Here is a 25,381-nt window from a genome sequence, read left to right as displayed (position 1 = left end):
AAATCAGTATATTGAGATATATTGTATGTCAATGTTCCATATTATACACTCTAAAAATCTCTAAAATACAACTTGTATTTTTATGACTGAGTCCAGAATTTTTCATACTAATGGGTCATAGCCCTTTAATGTGGGTCATAAAGTCAATGGAATGGTTTACTGCCAGAATTCAAAGAAAAAAATAGTGTAAGATAATAGAATAGAATTGAAAATATCAGACTGTGTGGCACATAGCAAAGGAAAGTACTGTTCTCTGAATCCTTTTGTTCATATGCTATGTATTGAGCCACAAGGTTAAAAGTACTTTGTACTGAGTAGTCTCTCCCTTTTTCTTGCTTTCCCTCTCTTTTCTCTGTATCCTTTCTCTTTCCTTCCCTCTCTCCTTCTCTATGTCTCTAGGAAAGGTACCCAAACATCTGCCATCTTTGTGCTGTTTGCGGGTACCATCCCCAGCCCTCCCAACCCCCATCCTTCCTAACACCATCCTTCCCTCACCCGGGGTCTGGAGCAGACACTGTTCTCTACATTTGATGTATTTATGCTTTTTCCTTTCTCCCCTTCACTGAAAAGGTCCTTTTGTAGTGCAAACTTTGAGACAGGGTTTGCTAGCTCTTTCTGGGTTTGATAAATGAATCTAAACCATCCTATTTCCATTTCAGGCAAGGCAACTCAAACTTGAAGACATGAAATCCCCAAGGAGAACCACTTTGTGCTTCACGATTATTGTGATTTTTTCTTCCCAAGCTACACTGAACTTGAATTTAGAGTCTATTGTTTATCCTTCGGTGAGTAAATCCGTGTCTGCTGTATTTTCCCTGTCACATTTTTCTGATTTCCTGGGAATGTCACAGACGGAAATTGCTTTAAACAAATGTTTAAGGTCTTTGAGAAAATGTGACAAATGGTGGGAGGGGGTGGTGAACATAAATGGATGTTAAGGTGTCTACTGGGCTGCACCTTGCCACACTCTGAAATCAGTGGTAGTGGCAAGGGAACATCCTCCTGGCTTCCCCCCTTAAAAATGTGCCACTTCTAGGCCTGAAGCTCCACCCTGTGAAACTGACAACAACACCTATAAAGCAGGTTTTGAGGACTGAGCAGGACCTATGTTCTCAAAGTATTCACTTAAACACGAGCATCAGACTAGAGCACATTTCAAAAGGTGTTAATTTGCGTCTGTGTTATAATCACAGACTGATACAGTTGAAAGGGCCATAGATATCATCCAGGCTTTTTGCTAACAAATTAGCCAGGTCGTTTAGCTTTGGGAAGTTAATGGGAGTTTAGCTCAACTCAAGAGGGTGATAAGTACCCCCTTGTTCCTTGTGGGAATCCTTGGGATCTTCTTTCCTTAGGCTACTCCATGCACCAGAGAAAGGGCGTGTTACTGGTTATGAAAGCTCACGAGACTGATGTGATTCTGTGTCTCAGTTTTCTCATCTGTAAAATGATGAAAATAAGAGTATTTATTTACTGATCTCTATGAGAATTAAATTAGTTAATATTTATAAGATGCCTTAGAACTGTGCCTGATACATTTTTTCACATCCTTATTGGAGTATAATTGCTTTACAATATTGTATTAGTTTCTGCCGTACAACAAAGTGAATCAGCTATACATGCACATATACCCCCATATCCCCTCCCTCTTGTGTCTCCCTCCCACCCTCCCTATACCACCCCTCTAGGTGGTCACAAAGCAACGAGCTGATCTCCCTGTGCTATGAGGCTGCTTCCCACTAGCTATCTATTTTACATTCATGCCACTCTCTCACTTCATCCCAGTTTATGCTTCCCCCTCCCCATGTCCTCAAGTCCATTCTCTATGTCTGCATCTTTATTCCTGTCCTGCCCCAGTTTCTTCAGAACCATTTCTCAGGGTATATGCCAAGTAGCAGGGTTGCTGGGTCATATGGTAGTTCTATTTTTAGTTTTTAAAGGACCCTCCATACTGTTCTCCATAGTGGCTGTAGCTATTTACATTCCCGTCAGCAGTGCAAGAGGGCTCTCTTTTCTCCACACTCTCTACAGCATTTATTGTTTGTAGATTTTGTTTTTTGTGAAATGTTTTGCTCTAGTTCTGTGAAAAATGCCATTGGTAGTTTGATAGGGATTGCATTGAATGTGTAGATTTCTTGGGTAGTATAGTCATTTTCACAATGTTGATTCTTCCAATCCAAGAACATGGTATATCTCTCCATCTGTCTCTATCATCTTTATTTATTTATTTTTATAAATTTATTTATTTTTGGGTGTGTTGAGACTTTGTTGCAGTACGCGGGCTTCTCATTGCGGTGGCTTCTCTTGTTGCAGAGCATGGGCTCTAGGCATGTGGGCTTCAGTAGTTGTGGCTCGAGGGCTCTAGAGCACAGGCTCAGTAGCTGTGGCACATGGGCTTAGTTGCCACGTGGCATGTGGGATCTTCCCGGACCAGGGATTGAACCCATCTCCCCTGCATTGGCAGGTGGATTCTTAACCACTGCCCCACCAGGGAAGCCCTCTATCATCTTTAATTTCTTTCATTAGTGTCTTATAGTTTTCTGCATACAGGTCTTTTGTCTCCTTAGGTAGGTTTATTCCTAGGTATTTTGTTGTTGTGGTTGCAATATTAAATGTATGTGTTTACTTAATTACTCTTTCAGATTTTTCATTATTAGTGTATAGGAATGCAAGAGATTTCTGTGCATTAATTTTGTATCCTGCTACTTTACCAGATTCATTGATTAGCTCTAGTAGTTTTCTGGTAACATCTTTAGAATTCTCTATGTGTAGTATCATGTCATCTGCAAACAGTGACAGTTCTACTTCTTCTTTTCCAATTTGTATTCCTTTTATTTCTTTTTGTTCTCTGATTGCTGGGGCTAAAACTTCCAAAAGAATGTTGAATAATAGTGGTGAGAGTGGGCAACCTTGTCTTGTTCCTGATCTTAGTGGAAATGATTTCAGTTTTTCACCATTGAAAATAATGTTGGCCATATATGGCCTTTATTATGTTAAGGTATTATATTTATTATGCCTTTATTATGTTAAGGTAAGTTCCCTCTATGCCTACTTTCTGGAGAGTTTTTATCATAAATGGGTGTTGAATTTTGTCGAAAGCTTTTTCTGCATCTATTGAGATGATCATATGGTTTTTCTCCTTCAATTTGTTAATATGGTGTATCACATTGATTGATTTGCATATATTGAAGAATCCCTGCATTCCTGGGATAAACCCCACTTGATCATGGTGTATGATCCTTTTTATGTGCTGTTGGATTCTGTTTGCCAGTGTTTTGTTGAGGATTTTTGCATCTATTTTCATCAGTGATATTAGCCTGTAGTTTTCTTTTTTTGTGACATCTTTGTCTGGTTTTGGTATCAGGGTGATGGTGGCCTCATAGAATGAGTTTGGGAGTGTTCCTCCCTCTGCTATATTTTGGAAGAGTTTGAAAAGGATAGGTGTTAGCTCTTTTCTAAATGTTAGATAGAATTCCCCTGTGAAGCCCTCTCGTCCTGGACTTTTGTTTGTTGGAAGATTTTTAATCACAGCCTCAATTTCATTCCTTGTGATTGGTCTGTTTATACTTTCTGTTTCTTCCTGGTTCAGTCTCGGAAGGTTGTGCTTTTTTAATGTGTCATTTAAAGCTTGTGTTTCCTTATTTATTTTCATTTTGGATGATCTGTCCATTGGTGAAAGTGGGGTGTTAAAGTCCCCTACTATGATTGTGTTACTGTCGATTTCCCCTTTTATGGCTGTTAGCATTTGCCTTATGTATTGAGGTGCTCCTATGTTGGGTGCATAAATATTTACAATTGTTATATCTTCTTCTTGGATTGATCCCTTGATCATTATGTAGTGTCCTTCTTGTCTTTCGTAATAGTCTTTATTTTAAAGTCTATTCTGTCTGATATGAGAATTGCTACTCCAGCTTTCTTTTGATTTCCATTTGCATGGAATATCTTTTTCCATCCCCTCACTTTCAGTCTGTATGTGTCCCTAGGTCTGAAGTGGGTCTCTTGTAGACAGCATATATGCGGGTCTTGTTTTTGTAGCCATTCAGCCAGTCTACGTCTTTTGGTTGGAGCATTTAATCCATTTACATTTAAGGTAATTACCGTATATATGTTCCTATTATCATTTTCTTAATTGTTTTGTTTTTGTTATTGTAGGTCTTTTCCTCCTCTTGTATTTCCCGCCTACAGAAGTTTCTTTAGCAGTTGTTGTAAAGCTGGTTTGATGGTGCTGAATTCTCTTAGTTTTTGCTTGTCTGTAAAGGTTTTAATTTATCCATCAGATCTGAATGAGATCCTTGCTGGGTAGAGTAATCTTGGTTGTAGGTTCTTCCCTTTTATTACTTTAAATATGTCCTGCCACTCCCTTCTGGCTTGCAGAGTTTCTGCTGAAAGATCAGCTGTTAACCTTATGGGGATTCCCTTGTATGTTATTTGTTGTTTTTCCCTTGCTGCTTTTAATATTTCTCCTTGTATTTAATTTTTGATAGTTTGATTAATATGTGTCTTGGAGTGTTTCCCCTTGGATTTATCCTGTATGGGACTCTCTCAGCTTCCTGGACTTATTTCCTTTCGCATATTAGAGAAGTTTTCAACCATAATCTCTTCAAATATTTTCTCAGTCCCTTTCTTTTTCTCTTCTTCTTCTGAGACTCCTATAATTCGAATGTTGGTGCGTTTAATGTCCCAGGGGTCTCTGAGACTGTCCTCAATTCTTTTCATTCTTTTTTCTTTATTCTGCTCTGCGGTAGTTATTTCCAGTATTTTATCTTCCAGGTCACTTACCCGTTCTTCTGCCTTAGTTATTCTGCTATTGATTCCTTCTAGTGAATTTTAAATTTCATTTACTGTGTTTTTCATCATTGTTTGTTTGCTCTTTAGTTCTTCTAGGTCCTTGTTAAAAGTTTCTTGTATTTTCTCCATTCTATTTCCAAGATTTTAGATCATCTTTACTGTCATTACTCTGAATTCTTTTTCAGGTAGACTGCCTATTTCCTCTTCATTTGTTTGGTCTGGTGGGTTTTTACCTTGCCCCTTCATCTGCTGTGTATTTCTCTGTCTTCTCATTTTGCTTAACTTACTGTGTTTGGGGTCTCCTTTTCACAGGCTGCAGGTTCGTAGTTCCCGTTGTTTTTGGTACCTGCCCCCAGTGGCTAAGGTCGGTTTAGTGGCTTGTGTAGGCTTCCTGGTGGAGGGGACTGGTGCCTGTGTTCTAGTGGATGAGGCTGGATCTTGTCTTTCTGGTGTGCAGGACCACATCCGGTGGGGTGTTTTGGGGTGTTTGTGAACTGAGTATGATTTTAGGCAGCCTCTGTGCTAATGGGTGGGGTTGTGTTCCTGTCTTGGTAGTTGTTTGACATGGGGAGTCCAGCACTAGAGCTTGCTGGTCGTTGATTGGAGCTGGGTCTTAGCATTGAGACGGAGATCTCTGGGAGAGCTCTCCACAATTGATATTACGTGGGGCCGGGAGGTCCCTGGTGGACCAATGTCCTGAACTCGGCTCTCCCACATCAGAGGCTCAGGTCTGACACCTGGCCAGAGCACCAAGACCCTGTCAGCCACACAGTTTTTAATTCTTCTGATTTCCACAGCTCTACTTCCCATCTGTGTTTCAGCCCGTCGCACAGCTGCTAGTGTTGAAGGGTCTCCTGCTGAGGCGGGGGGTGGCTGTGGCTCACTGTGGGGACAAGACACTGGCAGCAGAAGTTCTGGGAAGTACTCTTTGGTTTGAGCCTTCCCGTAGTCCGGAGAATATATTTTTTATTTTTGCAATAAATCTTTTCAGTAGCAGTGAGCAGAGCCAGGAATATGCTTGGTCAACAAAATAATGTTGGGCACAGTCCTCTTAAAATCTGACTGCAGCATCAATAAAAGTAAAATTATAATGATGGAGCAGAAAAGGAAATTATAAAACAGAATTTTGGAGACAAGAAGACAAATAGTCAACTGGCAATCAAATTGGAAAACTCAAGAAAGCTGAAGCTTAAGCCAACAGTGGAGAAAGCTAACTTAATATTCATCAAAATGTTCAAGAATTGATGAAACCCTCTGAAAGTGGGGCATGAAGAGAATGCTGGTACAAGGAGACTGGTTGAAGGATGTGTGAAAAGTGGTTGGGTCCCTATATCCCCTCTCCCATGCCATGAACTTGGGCAAGCTGCCCTTCCTCCACCCCGGCAGAAATCTGGAAGTTTATTCTCTGGAGAGGGTAAAATGCAGGGTCTCTTTATCTGATACACTCGAATATAGTCACAGATGTATTCTCCCAGAAGCAGAAACACTCACGACTGACTCACACAGGTTACATGAGATTTTCTCCAACAGGCATTCGGAAAAAAAAAAAAAAGAAATAGGAGTCCTGACTGCCCTCCATCTACTGACCCATTAAACTCCCTGTGCCTGATACATTTTTTAAAAGGCTCTATCAGTGTTTGCTGTTATGATTTCTCTTCTTGTAATAACATTTTTTCTACTGACTTTTTAAAAAGATACTTTAGTGCTACTTTATCCAGTCTGTCACTATTGTTAGAGCTTCACTGGTAGATTTACCATGATAAAATGTCTCTTTTTGCCCTGCTTGGTACTTTTCAATTTTAATTCTTTGTCTTATATTCCAGTGGTCAGTTCTGTTTTTTATTTGTGTTTGCCTGATCTTTGTTCTTTATTTTTTGTTTAGCTTTCAGTATATTCCTTTGTTTTACTGGTTCTCTTATAAACAAGGAATGTTTGAGGTTCTTTTTTTTTTAATCTGACTGTGATTTGGGGAGTATAATTTATTCACATTTGATGTCATATTTAAAATGCTTGCTCTCACTTTCAGGATTTTTTAAATGAGTTTATGCATTTCCTTCCTCTCTTCTGTTTTTGTGTCTTTCTTTGTTTGGACCTAGGTTTTGTCTTTTTTATTTCTCTCATGCCTTGGGAGGTATACTTTGTATGTCTTCTTCCAAACTCCGCTATGCGAGATGCAGCCCATGCAATTATATGCAGCAGCTTGCTTTTATAAATAGAGGAGGGAAACATTACTTTTCCTGTGGGTTTGCACGGTCAGTACAGAGCTCTACTTTCCCCAAGCATGTGGGGAGAAAGCCGGAGCCTGAAGTGATCTCAGCAATGGGGTCAGCCTTACCTCTGTTCCAGAGTTTCCCAGTGTTCCTAGCTGCAGCAGTGCCCCCCCACTGTGCCAGCTCAGCCCTCATCACAGCACCCTTAACAAAGCCCCTCCATCTGCCTCGTGGCCCAGGCTGATCAGAGGATAGGCCTCCCAAGACTGCTGGTGGAACTTTAAATTTGTCTTCCTGAAAGCTCCCACCACCATGCCAAAAGGCCCCAATTGTCCCCCCTAGATCTGCCTTCAAGATATAATATCTTCGTCCAGCCTAGAGGCTGAAGACCTCCCTTGGAGAGGTGCCCTTGAACCTGTCTTATCAGCCCATGCTGCCTAAGCTACCACTCAGCCCCCACTTCTACCATTTTAAAAGCAACATGGGGTGATGAGCTTTTAAAAAAAACTGTGGTAATACAAAATTTACCATCTTCACCATTTTTAAGTGTATAGTTTAGTAGTGTTAAATATATTCACATTTTCGTGCAGCCAATCTGCAGAACCATCTTGCAGAACTGAAACTCTGTATACAGTAAACAATACCTCCCTAGCTCTGCACCCCCTAGTTCCTGGAACTCACTGTTCTACTTTCTGTCTCCATGATTTTGGCTACTCCAAGTACCTCATACAAGTGGAATCATATAGTATTTGTCTTTTCATGACTGCCTTAGTTCACTTAGAATAATGTCCTAAAAATATATCTATGTTGTAGTATGCATTAGAATTTCCTTCCTCTCTTAAGTCTGAATATGGATCCATTGTATGTATATCCTACTTTGTTGATCCATCAAATGGATCGTACGGTAGTTTTTTTTAATTAATTAATTTATGTATTCATTTTTGGCTGTGTTGGGTCTTTGTTGCTGCTCGTGGGCTTTCTCTAGTTGTGGCACGCGGGGGCTACTCTTCGTTGCGGTGCGCGGGCTTCTTATTGTGGAGCACGGGCTCTAGGCGAGCGGGCTTCAGTCGTTGTAGCACGTGGGCTCAGTAGTTGTGGTGCATGGGCTTTGTTGTTCCGTGGCATGTGGGATCTTCCCGGAGCAGGGCTTGAACCTGTGTCCCCTGCACCGGCAGGTGGATTCTTAACCACTGCGCCACCAGGGAAGCCCCTAAAAGAGCAGTTTTCTTCACCCAATTCTAGATCTGCTAAATTGGATTAGGGGAGGGAGGGAGGTGATCCTTATGCCCACAAAGATTTGAAATGGTCTGCATGAGAGGATTGAAATGTACCTTGATTTTAACCCACAACTGCTGGCAGCAAGTCCTTAATTTTTTAGCACCCCTGGAAAATGGGAGAAATGAAATCTCAGCTTGGGAGAGCTTCCCAGAAGTAACCACCAGTAGTCACCTTCTCCTGGGCTGAGTTCCCCAGCAGCAAGCCACGGAGAGTGGACAGAGAAAGCTTCCTGGTGGCTCCCCTTCCCCAACCCCAAGCCCCAGGGAGGATGGAGACAGCAAGGCAGCAGAAGAACTCTTCCTTCTGCCCAGGCACAGAGCCAGAGAAGGCTCCAGGGCAAGCCGCACAGGAAACAGCCCTATACATTGACTTTGTTATTTCTTGGTTTCTGCACATTTCGGTAGACCTGAAATAATCTCACTGCAAGCGAAGCAGCACCCTGGGCTTTGGAAATTCTAATCATCAGCCATCATTCCTCTGTTCATTTCTTCAAGAACATTTGTGAACTCTCAGGTCCCTCCACAGTTCCTGTGGACGTGAATACTAGTCATTGAAAAGAAGGAGGGGGTGGAGGAGACAACAGAGAAAGAAAGAGAAAAGACACTAGTTAAGAGATACTGGGTCACCGAGGCGAAACCAGCTGCCCCACAGTTTCCGGGGTATCTCCTGATAAGACGATGCCATACCTATGTGGATAAGCGCAAACTTAGGATGCAGGCTAGCTGGGTTTGAGTCCTGATTCTGCTGTGTGACCTTAGGCGAGTTATTTGACCTCTCTGAGCCTGTGTTTTCTCATCCGTGAAATGCAGATAATAACGGTACCTACGCCTTAGATTGTCATGAGGATTAAATAAATAAGCACACACCAAATGTGCCTGGCACAGGGTGTTGAAGAAGTCTTAGGAATTATTGTTTTTGTTATCATTATGATGTGAGATAACTAGGAAAACATGGTAGAGACCACAGATGGCAGAGCTCTCTCTCTCTCGGGGGGTGTTCATTGGTGCATGGGGTTCATGGTAAAGCACACACCCTGGAGGGCAGGGGTTATCTGGCTCCTCTACTGAGACTTAAGGAAGTTTGGATTGGGAAACACATCACAGGAAAATTCACTGGGAGGCAGGGATGAGCTAGGAGCCCCATATCAGGTCGAGGTAAGGTTATAAGCTACGGCGCTGGCAGTGAACTCAGCAGCAAAGCCAATCAATGTCAGCTCTTAAACAAAGAAGCCACGTGATGACAGTAGATGAGCTTTATGGAGATGAAGCAAGTGGCAGTATGCAAATAGGGGGGGTCCATGTGAATGGTGCCCCCAGGACAGCGTGATGCCCTGTCCCAGAATAGCACTTACTCTGTCATCAAAACTATTCTAGTGTTTGTCATTGATTAATCATTTGATCCTCACAGCAACCTCATGAGGTAAGCTCTCTTTATCGCTCTACTTTAGGTGAGTACTGAGGCACTGAGAGGTTAAGTAACTTGCCCAAGGTCACACAGCCATTTTATGGCAGAGTTAGGATTTGAATTCAATTTCTTCAGAGTCCTTATGCTTAATTATTGTACTATATGATCTAACTAACATTTATTAAGAGCTTACTATGTTCCACGTTGCGGTTGGCTTATTTCTCATAACAATTCTATGAGGTCAGCACTATTATTATTCCATTTTACAGAAAAGAAAACTGAGGCTCAGAGAGGACGAGTAACTTCCTCAAGGTCGCGTAGCTGGTAAGGGCCTGTACCCAGGCATTCTGGCTCTAGAGCTGGCTCTCAAAGCCCCCGCCTCAGAAGGCAACCATCGAACCATCTAGGAGACAAAGGGCCAGAGGAGGAGAAAATAATTTCTAAGCATGCACAATCTAAACAGCCCTAATGCTGCAGAAATATTAGGGTGGGGACAGGCTGAGTGTGGAGGAGAGGTCGTGAGACTCGTCTAAAAGGTCATGCGAACGACTCAGGGTTCAAGTCTCAGTACAGTGGAGGACAGCGTCATTTATATTTCTTGACAGGCCTCAAGCTGCAGGAACTCTGAGAAACTCAGATAGGCTGATTTCTTCCGCTCCTGCATCTAGAGACTGGTCTATAAAAAGTCGATGCCCAGATCATACCACAGAGACGAATCCATTTCATTTCCCCGACCCTTCAATCACTGGTTGCCCGCCATCCCCGGGCCACAAGGTGCTGACCCAGAATCTGCAACCCTACCCTCAGCTTGAACATCCCGGGGCACGTGAACAGAGAACCGTTGCGAAAAGACGTCTCTAACACTCACTGACTATTTCCTAAAATGTTCTTTCAGCTTCTCCATGAACATGAACTAGCAGGGGAGGACCCAGTAAGGCAAAAACGAGCCGGTATGTAACCCTTTGCTTGCCCATTTTTCTAGTAAATCCCATCAAATGACATTTGTTGTAACTTTTTGAGACACTGGGATCCACATCATTCAGTCTCTGAGCACCTCAGTGTTCAATTTCTAGAAGTAACCGCAAAGGAATTCCATTCTCTATCAAATGACGTTAGAGGGGTCTTATCAGCACGTTCAGGGCTCGTGTCTGTCCTCTCCCATCACCTCTCCTCAGAGCCTGAAGATTTCCCCGAGGCCCCTTCCTTCAGCTGCCCTCCGCCACCACCAAAAAGGCTGCTTCTCTCTTCTCAGCCCAGCAGCCTTGCCTTTTTTCTTTTTCTTTTTTTCTTTCAACCTCGTCTCCTCTCACTCAGCACTTTATTTTGTGGATCAGTTGAATCGCTAGACCCAAGTCCTTTTCTGCCTGCCACTCCAGTTTCCCACTGAATTCCCAAGAAGCTGTCTGGAAAACACAGGGCTCTGCCCTTTGGAGGGTTGGGGGCAGGTGAGAGCTGTGAACACCTGCATGGTGATGGTCAGTGTCTCCTCCCTCGTGTGGGACCCTGAGCAGGTGGGTACATCTGGAGGCTGCATTTTCCAAGGACCAGCTCCTCCCACCACAGCAACCTTGCAAAAGCATCAACCTGATTTTCTCATTTCCCTGCAGAAAATCCTTCAAGGGCTGCCAATTGCTTTGGAGATATAATCTGATTATCCGCTCACTGGACCCTAAGTGCTTTGCCCACTCACTCTCCTTCTGCTGCTTTTCACAGAGTCAGTATCCCACTCACCACACCCCTTTGCTTGTCTGGGGGACTCAGTTCACATAGGCTTCTGCCCTGGAAGGTCTTCCATCAATTCCCCACACAGGGAGGGGCTGTGTTCCTGGGTTCCCCTTACCCACAATACATCCTCGTAGTCCAACATTTATCCCAATGCATTGTAATTCTTTTGCTTCCTGTTTGCCACTCCCAGGAGACATGAGCTCCCTTGAACCCTCTTCCTCTCTGCAGCCTGGCCTGTAGCCCAGTATCCCAACAGATGAGTGAACAAATAAAGAGAAGGCATGTCTCTGTCATAGCGGCCCCTGTGTGAGTTCAGAGGATATGTTCCTTTTTGCTAAGGGTCTGCTGGCTTCGTGGCTGGACCAACCGTCTAGAAACGTCTTCACTTGTAACATTGGGACTGAATCCTTTTCCAAGCATTGTTGGGACTTGGTCTGTTCAGTCTGGTGGTCTAAAAGAGACTTTAGGCTGCCAGAGGGAGCAGGCTTGCCCCAAGGGCAGGATAAAGGCGTCCGGTAGAGCCCCTTACAGGGCCATAACAAGATGCGCCTGCTGCCCCGTGCGTGAAATGAGAATTCAACCAGTGCTCGCCGGAAGTTCATACCATCGGTCCTCTCTCCTTCCCTTCCTTCCCTTTTTTTTCTATTTTAACCTTGTTTTATATCCCTATGGGATCCTCACTCGCCCTCCTCTCCTTCCCTAAAGTGATCTACAGCACAGACTGTACTTTGTACCTCCTGTGCTTTAAAACAAACATTATCACCTCTACCCACCCCTCCCCCGTGACAACCCCTTGAACCCTCCCACCCGCATGACAGGAACAGGACCAGCGATGTCCCCACTCAATACTTTGAAAGACTTTTCTTCTTAAAATCAAACCACTTGAGTTAAGTTCCAGCTCCAGGTTCTGCCAGCTTCTTCTAGGGCTCAGGCTGCCACCTGCCTCGGAACCAGTTGGTGACCCTACACCTGGAAAAGTAACATCCTTCTGCACTTCCAGTCCTAGCTATTTGTGATCCTTGGTGCCCGCATGAGAGGTTAGCCCTCAGAGAGGAAACCACTTCCACTTCTAAGGATTTGACATTCCAAAAGTTTTCCAGACGTGCTTTCATTAAAAATAGTCACGAAGATGATAAATCACCATGAAAACATGTTTTCCATTTTTTATACATGGTTTGGGCCTCTAGGGTCATTTTGGAGGTGTTAACGACTCGACCCGTCATCTGCAGAAGACGGATTGGCCTTGGTACTTGTACAAAATCACTGAAGTAAGAAGTGGTCATGGAAAGGCCCAGGCACTGGGCCGCAGATGCTCAGAATATGAGTTGCAATTAAGAGCATCGCTCTCCAGGAAAACTAGGAAAGCAAGCAATAGGAAGGTTACATTCAGCAGCTGCCACACAGAAGTGTCTGTGTTCTGGAGCCTTCGTGCCAGAAAGTGGCAAACAAAGTTTCCAAGGGAAAGAGAATTCTCAAAAGGAATTTCCTTTTGAGGCACTGGACCAAATCTGTAGAGCTTTAAAGTTTGATCCTTTAAAGGTAGGATCAGTACTCACATTTATTCTCAGAGCTATGGACTTCTTCCTTTACCACATCTTACGTCTCACAAATATATCACACACATCCAAACACACACACATATATGTACATACATACAAATATACAAATATATATTTACTGTACAGGGTTGTTGAGAGGATTAAATAATAGTATGTACTTACTTTTTCAATGTTAATATAGTTATCTGGGGCGGGGTATTTGATGTTTTTGTTTGCTTTAATGGTTTTTAAAATTAAAAACAAATTTAATGGACTGATTTATAAAAATATTGCAGTTGACAGAGCCTGAAATATACCTGGTACAGAGAAGGTTTTGTAGAACTACTGAAGGCAGGAGGTTGGATGCCACAATATTCGCATTTTAGGAAAACTATCTCAAAACTCTGTGGGGGCAGAGAAACCTTCACCAAAAACTCGGAGGCCAGGGGCAAGAAGAGTATGAACCTGCTTGTTAGTGGCTATTGGGGAGCAGAGGGAAATAAGCATCCGTCAAAGCCTCCAGAATTCTGTCCTGATTCCACCAGGAAGTGGATTCTAGACCAGCTGAGAGGCTGGCACAGAGAAGGCATTGGTGGAAGCCATCTGAAGTGAAAATTTGCCAGATGGTTATGGTTGAAGGAATTAGATGAAGAGGTTAGTGCCGGGAGACCAGCAAGGATGCTCAGCAGTGTGGACCGTCATCGGCCCTGGTACCTGGAATGACGTTAGGAAAGGAACATGGCAAACGCTTGTGAGACATTTGGAGAATTGGGTCAAAAGGACTTGGGGACAGACTTGACATGGGGGTGACAGGGAGGGATGATCTGTATGATACTTGGGTGTGCACAGACCCGGGTGACTGGGGAGGTGGAGGCCACGGGTAGAAGCCGGAGCTGGAATGAAAATCTTATTTTGGAAGTACAACAGTCAGCGGGAAATTTAGTCTTAAGGGCAATCTTCACAGGGGACTGAAAGCAGAAGTTTCTTGGGAATTCCCTGGGGGTCCAGTGGTTAAGGCTCCATGCTTCCACTGCAGGGGGCACGGGTTCGATCCCTGGTTGGGGAATTAAGATCCTGCATGCTGCGTGGTGCGGCCAAAAATAAATAAAGTGCCGGGATGCACTGATTTTAAAGGTTTTTTTTTTTTTTCTAAAAAGAGGCTTCTTAGGTTGGAAGTAACGCAGATGTGTCCTCATCCTCAGCATCAATTATGAAGTTCCCCGTGTCAGATTTCTGAGCTTAACTGGGAATGTGTCTTGGGTCCTGGGCTAAAGAGTCCCCACTGGTTCTTCTTTGGTTTCAAAAGGAATGGCTGGTAGGAGAAAGGGAGACCCAGGGTGTCCTAAGCCCGAGCTGGAGGCACTTACATCTTCACAGATCCAGTGAGAGCAAGGTTCCTACCAGATTGGGTTGCCAGCTGCCAGCTCGGAAATCCTGACCTTTCTGCAGACCTGCAGCCCGGCCAGCTGTGCTGTCTCCTTTTGATCTGTGTTCAGGAAATGCTGTGCATTCTCCAGGTTGAGAAACACATTTGGGGATTTTCCTGGCTTTAATCTTTCTTATGATAACTTGTGGCATTTCGTGCTCTGAGCAGGCAGTAGTGGTGGCAGAGTAAGAAGAGAAGGCTGGTTCTCTCCGCCTGGTGGGTTTTTTTTTTTTTTGCTTACCTATCTCAAAAGTGAGACCTGATTGGAAGAGAATTAGGTTTAGTTGACCTACCAGCAGATGGCTGCGTAGATGATAATCCGTACACTTATTATGATCAGTATTATTATTTCCACACGCTGTTTCAGAATGGCTGTTATATGCCAGGCAATATGCTAGGGGTCTTCATACCCCAACTCCTTAACAACAAATCTGCAGAGAAAATAGTGCTCCTAATTGACAGATGAGCAAAGCATGGCTCACAGGGGTTCAGTAGCCTCCCAGGTGAGAGGGCATTTACCCCACCTCTCTAGACTCCAAGTCCTAGCTCACAGTTAAGGGTCAGAGTTTTCAACATGACTTTCTGGATCCTGCCTGTGAGATTCCGTGCCATAATTTTTTTTTGTTTTAGCAAAGAAGTGTTTTTAATATTTAATTAGTATACATTTATTAAGCACCTATTGGGCACAAAGAACATAAAACATGCTGACTGCTGCTATCAACTTTTAATCTGGTTATAAGGATAGGATATGCACGCACCACAAGTTAAATTCAAATTCTGTAACATCAAAAGCAGAGTCATCCCGTGTTGGGAGCCTGAAAAAGGCAAAGCTACTGGCTAGGAAATGGTAGGAGCTACAGAGAGATAGGTCTGGGCTAAATGTAAGTTTCTAACAGAACTAACTAAAGGTGGGTTGGACCGTCTTATACGGAGGTGAGTTTCACGTCATGCAAGGTATTTAAGCCAATCTGAATAAGCACCTGGCAGGAGTGTTTATAGGGGGCATTGCGGCATCTGATGAGTGGTTACCCAAGATGATCTTCAAAATACTCAGACAACTTCACGATGCCTTGATTCTGTGAGTCCTCAGGTCACTGAGCACACATAGCCTCAGAGAGTGACCAGGAAAGAATTGATTGAGGTTGAGGCATGAAAGAAGGAGCAGAAATGGGACAGAAGAAGGGAGGGAGGAGGGAGCTCAAGGCAGAGGGAATACGAGGAGATTCTTGATGGTCTGGGGCTTTTTCTTACGCATATACTGCAGAAGGAAACTGTGTTCTCGCTAACCACATTTAGAGGAAGTTTACGCAGCTGTGATTCTCGGAGCAGATTTGTTGAGTGAGGGGCTCTAGCATCACTTTACGTGGGGCTGACTTTGATGATTTGGGTGTATGATGAGCTAGTAGAATTGATTCTTTTCTCCAGGCCTCACAGCCCATTGTTTTATGCCACAGTGCTGCCCTCCCTCTCCCCCATCCATGCCTGCCCCCCAGACCATAGCCATAGTGTGAGTGAACCTTTCAAAACCTAAAGGGAGAACAGGATCTTTGACTCTCTCCTGACAAAGGTACAGCAGAGCCAGATGACGCTGCCAAATTGGTACCTACGAGAACATGTCAAGAGAAAAGCAGAGCAGGTAGCTTTTAATATTTACCTGCTACAGGACTAAGGGGGAGAAACAAATTCAAATCTTCAGTGATAAAGAAGCATGGGCCCCTTTGGTCAAGAGAAAACCACATGAACCTCATTTCTCCTGAGTGATGTCAGCAGGCCCCACTCTCTTGCAGGGGAGAGATTCATTTATACATTGACTTAGGCCCCGACTTCTTAGAAGCTGTAATTACCAGTAGAGTGGCCAGGCAAAAATAGTCTTGTTTGCTTAAACAGCTGTGGTGAAGACCCAGAACTGCTTGTCACAGTTTGTGGCCAACTTTCCAGAAATGTCTCTATAAGATAAGTGCTGTGTGGCAGGCACTGATTAATGGGAAAGGAGAGGGGAAATCCTGGTTGGTTTGTGCCTCCCAGGCCAGGGATAAGCCTGCGTCTGTGACACTGATGACCCCTGGAATGTGCTACCTTCCACTGGGGCATCGGTGAGTCAGAACTCAGACAAACAACACCAGGGCGAAGGAGCCCGAGGCAAAGAGAACACATTGAACTGTCTGGAATCAGGTGGTCCAGGGGCAGCAGAGAAGCATGGAAGGGCCTCTAAAATACACACTTAAACAGAGTGGGAGCAACCTTCCTGTTCCTCCTGGGTCCCTTGTAGCCTGGGGCAAGCCCACCAGGATCACTTTCCAAAGCTCTGAAGTCCTCAGGTTTGGAGGAGGTGAGGTGGACAGGGCGTGGCCTTTGGACCCCAAATCTTGGGCCCCTGACCGCACCCTACACAAGTCATACTAATTCTGAGCATCTGGGCTTCTTCCGTTAAACTCAGATGCTCTCCCTGGGCATTACAGGGACTGGAGGCCCAGTGGTGTTTCTGTGTTCTGCTTGCCCATAACACCAGGATGCTTTGGGTTCAGGGCCAAGTCAACGGTCACTGGTAGGTCCAGCCAAGCTATCTCTATCTTTGAAGATTTTAATCACTGCACGCCCACCCCACCTCCAAAACATCCTTTATTCTCTTTTCCTGAGGAACACATGGCACCATTAAGGGAGAAATGATTCTACCAGTCACACTGTCAGAGTGAGGTAATGGAAAGGACCCCGTTCTAGAAGTCCAGAGATCCAAGTTCTGGTCCTGTGGACACCACCAGCAAGCAGCAGAAGCTGGGGCAAGTCATTTACTGTTTGGGGGGGATCGTTTTTCTCATGCCTAAAAGCAGAGATTTCTGGGACTAACTTATAAAGAGTCTACTTTGACTCATCTGGGTTGAGGCTTCACAGTATCTGTGTGTGTAGAATCCCTACGTGTGGATAATCATCCGTCAGGAGTGGGGACCACGGGAATAGATGATTGCCAAGGGCAAACCTGTAGCCTTCTGAGTTACTATGGTGTTTTTGAGCCTGTTTTGAAGAATTGACCATTTTCAAGAAGACATTTCTTTCTCTATTAAATGTTTCCCATCCTTATCAGTCTCTATGGAGAACTGATGCTCAGGCTGAGGGTTATTCTGAAACTCCCTTAGAGGTTGTCAAGAACATAAGAGGTGGCTGAGGGGAAAGGGGTCTTAGAGGCTGGTGCTTCAATTAATATTTGCACAAATGCCATAGACTAGAACTCGCTAAAGTCACAGGAACTGTCCTCTTAGTCGTATTTTAAGCTTTTGGCTCAGCTCCTTGTAGGACCTCAGCGGAAGAACTACCTTGGCTTCAGTGGGGAATGATGACATCCGGGAAGCACCATGTGCTTTTCAGGCACGTGCTTATTCTCCAGTTACATCTGTAAAGAGCAGAGAGAGGTGGGCTCAGGGATGGGTGATACTAACGACCCTCGCTGGGATCAGACCCTGGGAGGCAATAATGCAGGTGATGGAGTGGGTGATATGGAATTGTTACTGACCTCACTCCTCTCAAAAGCAGCTACCGTCCAGGAAATCCTGTTTACATTCATTCCTGGCAGGAGAGTAGACTGACCACAACAAAGAGGATCCTGGAGCTTCTGAATCCTCCGGAGGGTATAAACACTGCTGCATTACTTTTCAGGAAAAAGAATGTGCTCTAAAACAGAGCTTATAAATATCACACAGCCGCCCTCCTTGCAAATGTTCCCAGCAGGCCACATACTATGTCTAGGTTTAGGATCACTCAGATTAAGATTAGCAGTCCTTCCAGGAAGCTTGTTTGCATCACAGAACCGTTTGCAAATCAGAAAGAAAACAGGAAATTTCAAGCAATGGCATAATATCGTGACAAACTGAGATTCCGCACTGGGTTTTAAAAGTCACTGTGTTCTACTTGTAAATACATTTTTATAAGGAGGAAACATACCGCAAGATGCATTCCTAATTTTAAGAAAATGTGCACAGACATTTTTTACAGTTTGAGTTAATTACAGCAAGTTGAAGGATGCCAAAATGAAATAATTCTCAACAAGGTTGATAAGTAAAACCAAACTCCTAGACAAACATAGTTTACAGCTGTAAGTGGACAAATATTACCATTTTCTACAATCAACATTTATCAGTTGGAGTTTCCCATAGTAAACTTACTCCATATTAGTGTTTCTCATAAATAATCCTTGGAATATTTAAAACAAATCTTGTGATATTATGGGGGAAATTCTTTGTCAGTTTAGAAAACAGACACAGAATTTTAATGTTATGGTTTTATATATATACATATATATATGTATTGTACTTACAGATTTTACTTATATTTTAAAGTAAAAGTCTTGCAGGTATTCACTAATCTTTTCCCTATTTGACTGACAAGATAAAATAAGCCACAACTTGTCTTCTTAAGGCATCAGTATTAAAAATTCTCCTATTTTTTGAAGGTTTGTCATTAGCTACTAACCAAGCCCATGGCTTCTCTCCAGTTATATATTTCAACCAGGAATGAGCCAGAGATTCTGGCCATGACAGAAATGTGAATCTGTGACTCAACTCAGAAATCACAGGTTTATCAAGAATTGATTGGATATGAACTTATTATGTGCTGGGCTGCATGCCAGATGGAGTGGGTACGGCCATGAGAAGTAAAAGAAGCAGTTCCTGCCCTTGAGAACTTAACAACCAACAGCCCAGACGTGATGTAATAGTGGTAATTATGCAGGAACATTCCAATAGATCTGTTGTCTGGCTTGCCTGGATTGGGAAACAGACTCATCTAGAATGCCAGCCGGGCAACCAGTCTTGAGACAATTTGGAAGAACAATGAATTGCTGAAGATCTCTTTTATTTTAATTTCCAATTTGCCAATTTTGCTTTTGTTGAGTACCTAGCATGTGCTGAACACCAGAGATACAGAGTAAGAACAAAGAGCCCAAGCTTTGCACACAGGCTAAGAACAAAGGGAATTAACTACATGACTTTTCCCAGAGGTCTTCAGGCCGTGAGTGCATCCTTCAGCTCTCAAAATACATGCATGACCACTGAATGGTGTCAGAGACATACTGACTCATGCTGGTGAGTCAGGACCATGGCTTTTATTGTCTAGATGGTTGCCGAGCCTCCCTGCCGGATCTCCCTTTTTCTATTCGTGTCCCATTCGAGTCCATTTTCCACACAGTCACCCTTAGCCTTGGACACCAAGGGGGGTGTGGGAATGGAGAGGATGGACAAGTCCTCAGCTTGGCCTGTGAAGCTCTCGAATGGCCAGAGACCACAGCGCTGACACAAGCTAGATCTGTTTCCTTTCTCCTCTAATGTAGCAGAGTCGTAGAGAGGAAGAATCATGAAGGGAGGGCTTGGTGGTTATCAGTAAACAAACGTCTTTTTCTCTAAAAAAGTTCATTAGAAATTCTTAAAGGGCGATGTGTCCAGCATCCACATGTCCCCGTCATTAGCTTTTTTTTTTTTAATTTTGATTTTTATATTTATTTATTTTTTTAACTGCACCACACAGCATGCGGGATCTTAGTTCCCCGACCAGGCATCGAACCCATGCCCCCTGCAGTGGAAGCATGGAGCCCTAACCACTGGACCCCAGGGGATTCCCAAGAAACTTCTGCTTTTTATTTTATATTGGAGTCTAGTCGATTTACAATGCTGCGTTAGTTTCAGGTGTACAGCAAAGTGATTCAGTTATACACGTACATATATCTCTATTCTTTTTCAGCTTCTTTTCCCCTATAGGTTATCACAGAACACTGAGCAGAGTTCCCTGTGCTATGCAGTAGGTCCTTTTTGGTTATCTATCTTATATACAGTAGTGTGTGTATGTTCATCCCAACCACCTAATTAAAACGTCATTGGCTTTAAGCTGAAAGGTCCATCACGTTCTCTGTCTGCCCACCACAGTGAGTTCTCACAGCCTTCATATGCTTTCGTTCCAGTTGCCGTGAGCAGTCCTGCAGCCCAAGAGTTCATTGTCAATGTTGAGGTCAGTCTTGAAGATGCCTCCTTCCTGGAGCCTAGCAAAGCTTACTTGAAAAGCCTCAGTTTTCCAGTTCAAGGGGATGACACTGACCCAGCTACCAGCCTTTTGAGCATCGAGGTGACAACAGGTGAGTAAAAGACCCATTGCTTGAAATAGGAGGATTGGGCCAATCAGGATAAATGTTGCTTTGAGCCCCTTCCTGTTAGAGGGGGATGTGGGGTGTGGAGGGGGGTAGCCTGGGGAGAGCTGACCTCAGAGAGGAGGTAATGGGATGGCTGGGTAAGGAAGATTAGACTTACTGACCATGATACTCATATCTAAGCACATTTTCTCCGTTCCCCTCTTCCTGTGCCTCCCCCACCGACTCTTCCAACAGCTTATCTTATGATCCTTTCAAGAAAGGCATGTTTTTTAATCAAAATTTTTAAATTGGAGTATAGTTGATTTACAATGTTAGTTTCCGCTGTACAGCAAAGTGAGTCAGTTATACATACACATATATCCACTCTTTTTTTAGATTCTGTTTCCATATCGGTCATTACAAAGCATTGAATAGAGTTTCCTGTGCTATTCAGTAGGTTCTTATTAGTTATCTGAAAGGCATTTTTAATCAGAGTACACAAAACCGAGGATTTTTATGGCCAATGTGTGTCAAGCCCTAAATGCAGTAGGTGGTCCAGGGGTGGTCGCTTCCGCCATCCGCTTAAGGCACATTTGTATCTTACATGGAGTCAAAAGTTCTGCTAATATCACCTCCACATCCATCTCAAAAATAAGTAAATGAGGGCTTCCCTGGTGGCACAGTGGTTGGGAGTCCGCCTGCCGATGCAAGGGACACGGGTTCGTGCCCCAGGCCGGGAAGATCCCACATGCCGCGGAGCGGCTGGGCCTGTGAGCCATGGCCGCTGAGCCTGTGCGTCCGGAGCCTGTGCTCCACAACGGGAGAGGCCACAGCAGTGAGAGGCCCACGTACCGCAAAGAAAAAAACAAACTAAATGAAAAACAAATAAAACAACCAAATATTTTTTACAAAGTTATAAATATTTATTAAAAATATTCACTTTTTATAAAAAAAAATAAAACAACCAAAGAAATGCTTTTCACGTCAGCGGGAGAGAGATTTTGACAAAGGGGATCTTGTTGGCTCCCTTCGAATTATCCCCGGCCAATGTCCACCACACTCACCAGTAGCCTTGACTTCCTCCATTCCTTCTGCTTCTCCTTCACCCCCTCCTGCTGCTGGAGCACAGGACGGGAGCGGTGTCCAAGGATCCCAGGGGACTTGGTTGTCCCTCCTATTTCAGGAACAATTATTTGACGGCTTTCCTTTGGGTGGTCACTCTGTGGGCCTTTGCCTAGATGCCCACCCGCAGAACAAACGGCTCACAGTGACGTGGCTTTAGTCCAGTTTTAGACATAAATTCCAAGCCCTCTGTTTTCAGAGCATTTTTCAGTGTCAGTTTTTAATGAGATTGGAGTCTGTTGGGGCTGTTCACATTTGACTTGAAATGTAAAAGGCACAAGTTTCGAATTTTTCCTTATACTCTACATTTGTTATCTCTTGCTGCGTAATGAATTACTCCCAAACTTAGCGTCTTAAAACAACAAACTCGGAATTCCCTGGCGATCCAGTGGTTAGGACTCTGCGCTTTCACTGCCGAGGCCCCGGATTTGATCCCAGGTTGGGAAACAAAGATCCCACAAGCCGCACAGCATGGCCGGAAAAAAAAAAAAAACCAAAACAAAACAAACAAAAAGCTACAAATGTTTATTACGTCACGCAGTTTCTGAGGGCCAAAAATCCAGGAAGAGCTTAGCTGGATAGCACGGGCTCTGGGGTCTCTCATGAGGTGGTTAGTCAAGCCGTCAGCCAGAGTCGCAATCATCTGAACGCTCAGCTGAGCCTGGAAAACCCGCTTTCGGGCTCACGCATGCGGTTGTTGGCAGCCCTCAGCTCCTCACTAGCTATTGGCTAGAGACCTCACTTCCTGATCATGTGGGCCTCTCTATGACGTGTCCTCATGCAGTGCAGCTGGCTTCCCCCAGAGCAAGAGGTCAGAGAGAGAGAGAGTGAGAGAGTATAACCAAGAGGGAAACCACAGCGTCTTTTATCACCTAATCTCAGAAGCGAGGCACCACCGCTTCTTTCTATATTCTCTCGGTCACACAGACCAACCCTAGTACAACATGAGAGGGAGTTATAAAAGGGTGTGAGTACCCAGAGGCAGGGATGGGTGGTGCCATCTCGGAGGCTGGCTGCCATACCCTCTAGTCCGGAAATCTGTTTAGCACTTTATCATTGTAGGCAGCCCCTGCGATAGTCAGAGCTGTCATCTTTTAGATGGCCGTGCCTAACAGCAAAAGGTGACATGTACGGGAATCATGAGAATCTCATGCAGAACTACTGAACTTCCCAGAAGGGCAATATGAAGTGGAGTTAGCGTTTCCTACAAGTATAAATACTTGACGTCTAGAAACACAAAAGCGGTAACTACCTTTTCTCTCCTCATTGTTCTGGTTGATGTCAGTCTGCAGACCTACTGGAAATGAAATCTGGTGCCCCTGTGAGAAAGGCTATAAGTGGCCTCAGGAAAAGCGCCTCCACAATCTCACTTGTCAAGGGCGTGATGGCTCCCCTTCAGGGCATCATTGCAGTCTCCTTAAGGGACTGCCTCCCAAGGGACCTTTTTGCCAGCTCCAGGGGGGTAAGTAACTGCTCACTGAATGTTTGTTTGTTGAGTGGCTATTTGATATCAACTCAACCAGATGCTTCTCTGTCCTGTGTGTACTCAAATGCTGACATGGGATTTTTAAAATATTGCCCTGTGTTCTTCAGCAGATATTACCGTGCGAATGTCGGTCAGACTCAATGTGGGCTTTCAAGAAGAACTCAAGAACTCTTCCTCTGCCCTCTATAGGTCCTACAAGACTGACTTGGAAACAGCGGTGAGTTTTGGTCCCAGGAGGCTCTTGACCAACAAACTCTGAGCTGAACTGTATCTGTTGCATTTACAGTGGGTCATTTGCTTGAATCTGTCAGAATTTATGAATGTGAATGTCGAAATTATTTCTATACCTCTGGGACGATGAATTAAGAAGCGCTCAAATCAGACAGTGTTCAGGGGATGATTGGACATCATCTTGACCTATAGGTGGAACTTCCTCCCAGGATAGAATTGATTCACATAAAATTTGGCAGCATCAACTCACAGAAACCTACTAAAAGTTCCAAGAACCTGGTCTAGAAGCACCAGATGGTGCATTTCTATTCATCTTCGCACATCACATGGGTGAAACCCCTAACATCTTTTGTGCAGACCAGCCCGAGTCTGGCACAGAGGATTCCACACCACTCTCTACACTGCAGGTCCCAAGGCATTCACACTTAAGGCAGATTTAAATTTACTCGTGTAGATAGGTTCATTTGTGTCATATTGTAGATTCCACATAACAGAAACAGACTCATAGACATAGAGAACAAACTTGTGGTTGCCCAGGGGGAGTGGGGGAAGGGGCAGGATGGATTGGGAGTTTGGGATGAGCAGATGCAAACTATTATATATAGAATGGATAAACAACAAGGTCCTACTGTATAGCACAGGGAACTATATTCAATATCCTGTGATAAACCATAATGGAAAAGAATATGAAAAAGACTGTATACATATGTAAATTTACTCATGCAGAAAAAGAGGATATTCTCTCATTGTAAACTGTGGGCCAGACACCATTCTAAATGCTTTACATTGGATTAATTCATCTAAACCTAAATGCTTTGCTGAGTCAATTCATTTGGAATAGAGCTTCTCAACTGGTGTGGTACAAATTGCTACAGGTGGGCTGAGGTAATGACTCCCCTTAACCCTCTGGGCAGCCAACCCTCTGCCTCAAGCCAGGAGCAGCCTCCCGTTTACCCAGTCAAATATTACCATTGTTCATGGGTGCCATGATGAAACTCGGATACAGAAGAGCTGTAGGAGATCTGATTTGCATATCCGACATGTAACAGTTCTGCACAGCACGAGAATCTCCCTCATGCACAAACACGACACACTAAATTATACACTTTTGAGGAAAAAAGGAGAGTTACATATTCATCTTTGGATCCCACCCATCCAGCTACTTAACACAGCACTTTGTACACGGCATCCGCCCTGTAAATATGACTTGATTCCAGTTGAATTTCCTGTGGGGTTGGAATTCAGGGAAACAAAATGAAGTAAAAGCATCAGTGAAAACCACATTGGCTCAACCAAAGCTGTGATATGTTAAGTGAGGGATCCGATCCGGCAGTGTGGCAGCCCCAAGAAGGCACCTCGAAGATTTCCGACTATAGGAATTGCAATTGATTGAGGGCCCGGCTGCTGCCGCGTGGCAGGGCTGGCTGCCTGCTGCTAGTGAATGAACGGGGCGGGTCTGTCTAGTAAACGTGGGACTCCTTTGAAGGCTGTACTGAACCTTCCCAGGCTCAGTCTAGGATGATTTCATCCAGCCTCTCCTGCACAATTTCACTCGGGTCTGATGACTCTCCCTGTCTTCCCCACTGCCTTCCCATTATTTTCCTCTAGGCATTTCCCTAAGTAAATTTTTTGCACGTTACTCTTGCACATTTACTCTGGTGTTTGCTTCCTGGAGAACCCAGAATGACCTAGGTAGATAGGAATCACTTCTTCAAAGATCTGCCAGTGCTAGCACTGACAAAATATACAGGAGAGCATTTTACCCAGGGTGATAAGAAGTAGACACTTTTCACTCTGTTTCAAATTGTTGACCCGTCTCTCAGTGGACCTTGATCCGTGACACTTGTCTTGCTTTATTTTCCAGTTCTGGAAGGGTTACAGTATTTTACCAGGCTTCAAATTGGCGACAGTGACAGAGTTCAGGTAAGAATGCTATAACTGGGTCATTTTTATCCAATGGCAGATACCAAAACGTTAGTGAAAAAGCAAAAGCCCGTTAGAAGGGCACCATCTGGGATGCCCGGTGGGGGCAGTTTGGTAAAGGTGAAGACAGTGTCAGATTTCCAG

At 44.1% G+C, this 25,381-nt stretch overlaps 1 protein-coding gene across 11 annotated transcripts in view; it reads left to right on the top strand.

Annotated features, from left to right (window-relative positions):
• ADGRF5 (adhesion G protein-coupled receptor F5) overlaps positions 1-25,381 on the top strand; it is a 107,437-nt gene that overhangs the window by 49,451 nt on the left and 32,605 nt on the right. For 8 of the 11 annotated variants that reach the window (XM_024766273.1, XM_024766264.1, XM_024766271.1 and 5 more), the window contains 6 exons: positions 660-785; positions 10,576-10,630; positions 20,311-20,481; positions 22,883-23,059; positions 23,191-23,300; positions 25,179-25,237. In XM_024766273.1, coding sequence (XP_024622041.1) covers positions 660-785; positions 10,576-10,630; positions 20,311-20,481; positions 22,883-23,059; positions 23,191-23,300; positions 25,179-25,237 — 698 coding nt within the window. The remainder of the gene's footprint in view (positions 1-659; positions 786-10,575; positions 10,631-20,310; positions 20,482-22,882; positions 23,060-23,190; positions 23,301-25,178; positions 25,238-25,381) is intronic. The other 3 variants (XM_024766265.1, XM_024766272.1, XM_024766274.1) reach the window with 1 other exon arrangement.

This window comes from Neophocaena asiaeorientalis, unplaced genomic scaffold (genome assembly GCF_003031525.2).
Source record: "Neophocaena asiaeorientalis asiaeorientalis breed wild unplaced genomic scaffold, Neophocaena_asiaeorientalis_V1.1 scaffold46, whole genome shotgun sequence".
NCBI lineage: Eukaryota > Metazoa > Chordata > Mammalia > Artiodactyla > Phocoenidae > Neophocaena > Neophocaena asiaeorientalis.
Note: the sequence above shows the minus strand (reverse complement) of the source record. Positions and strands in the feature narration are given on the sequence as shown.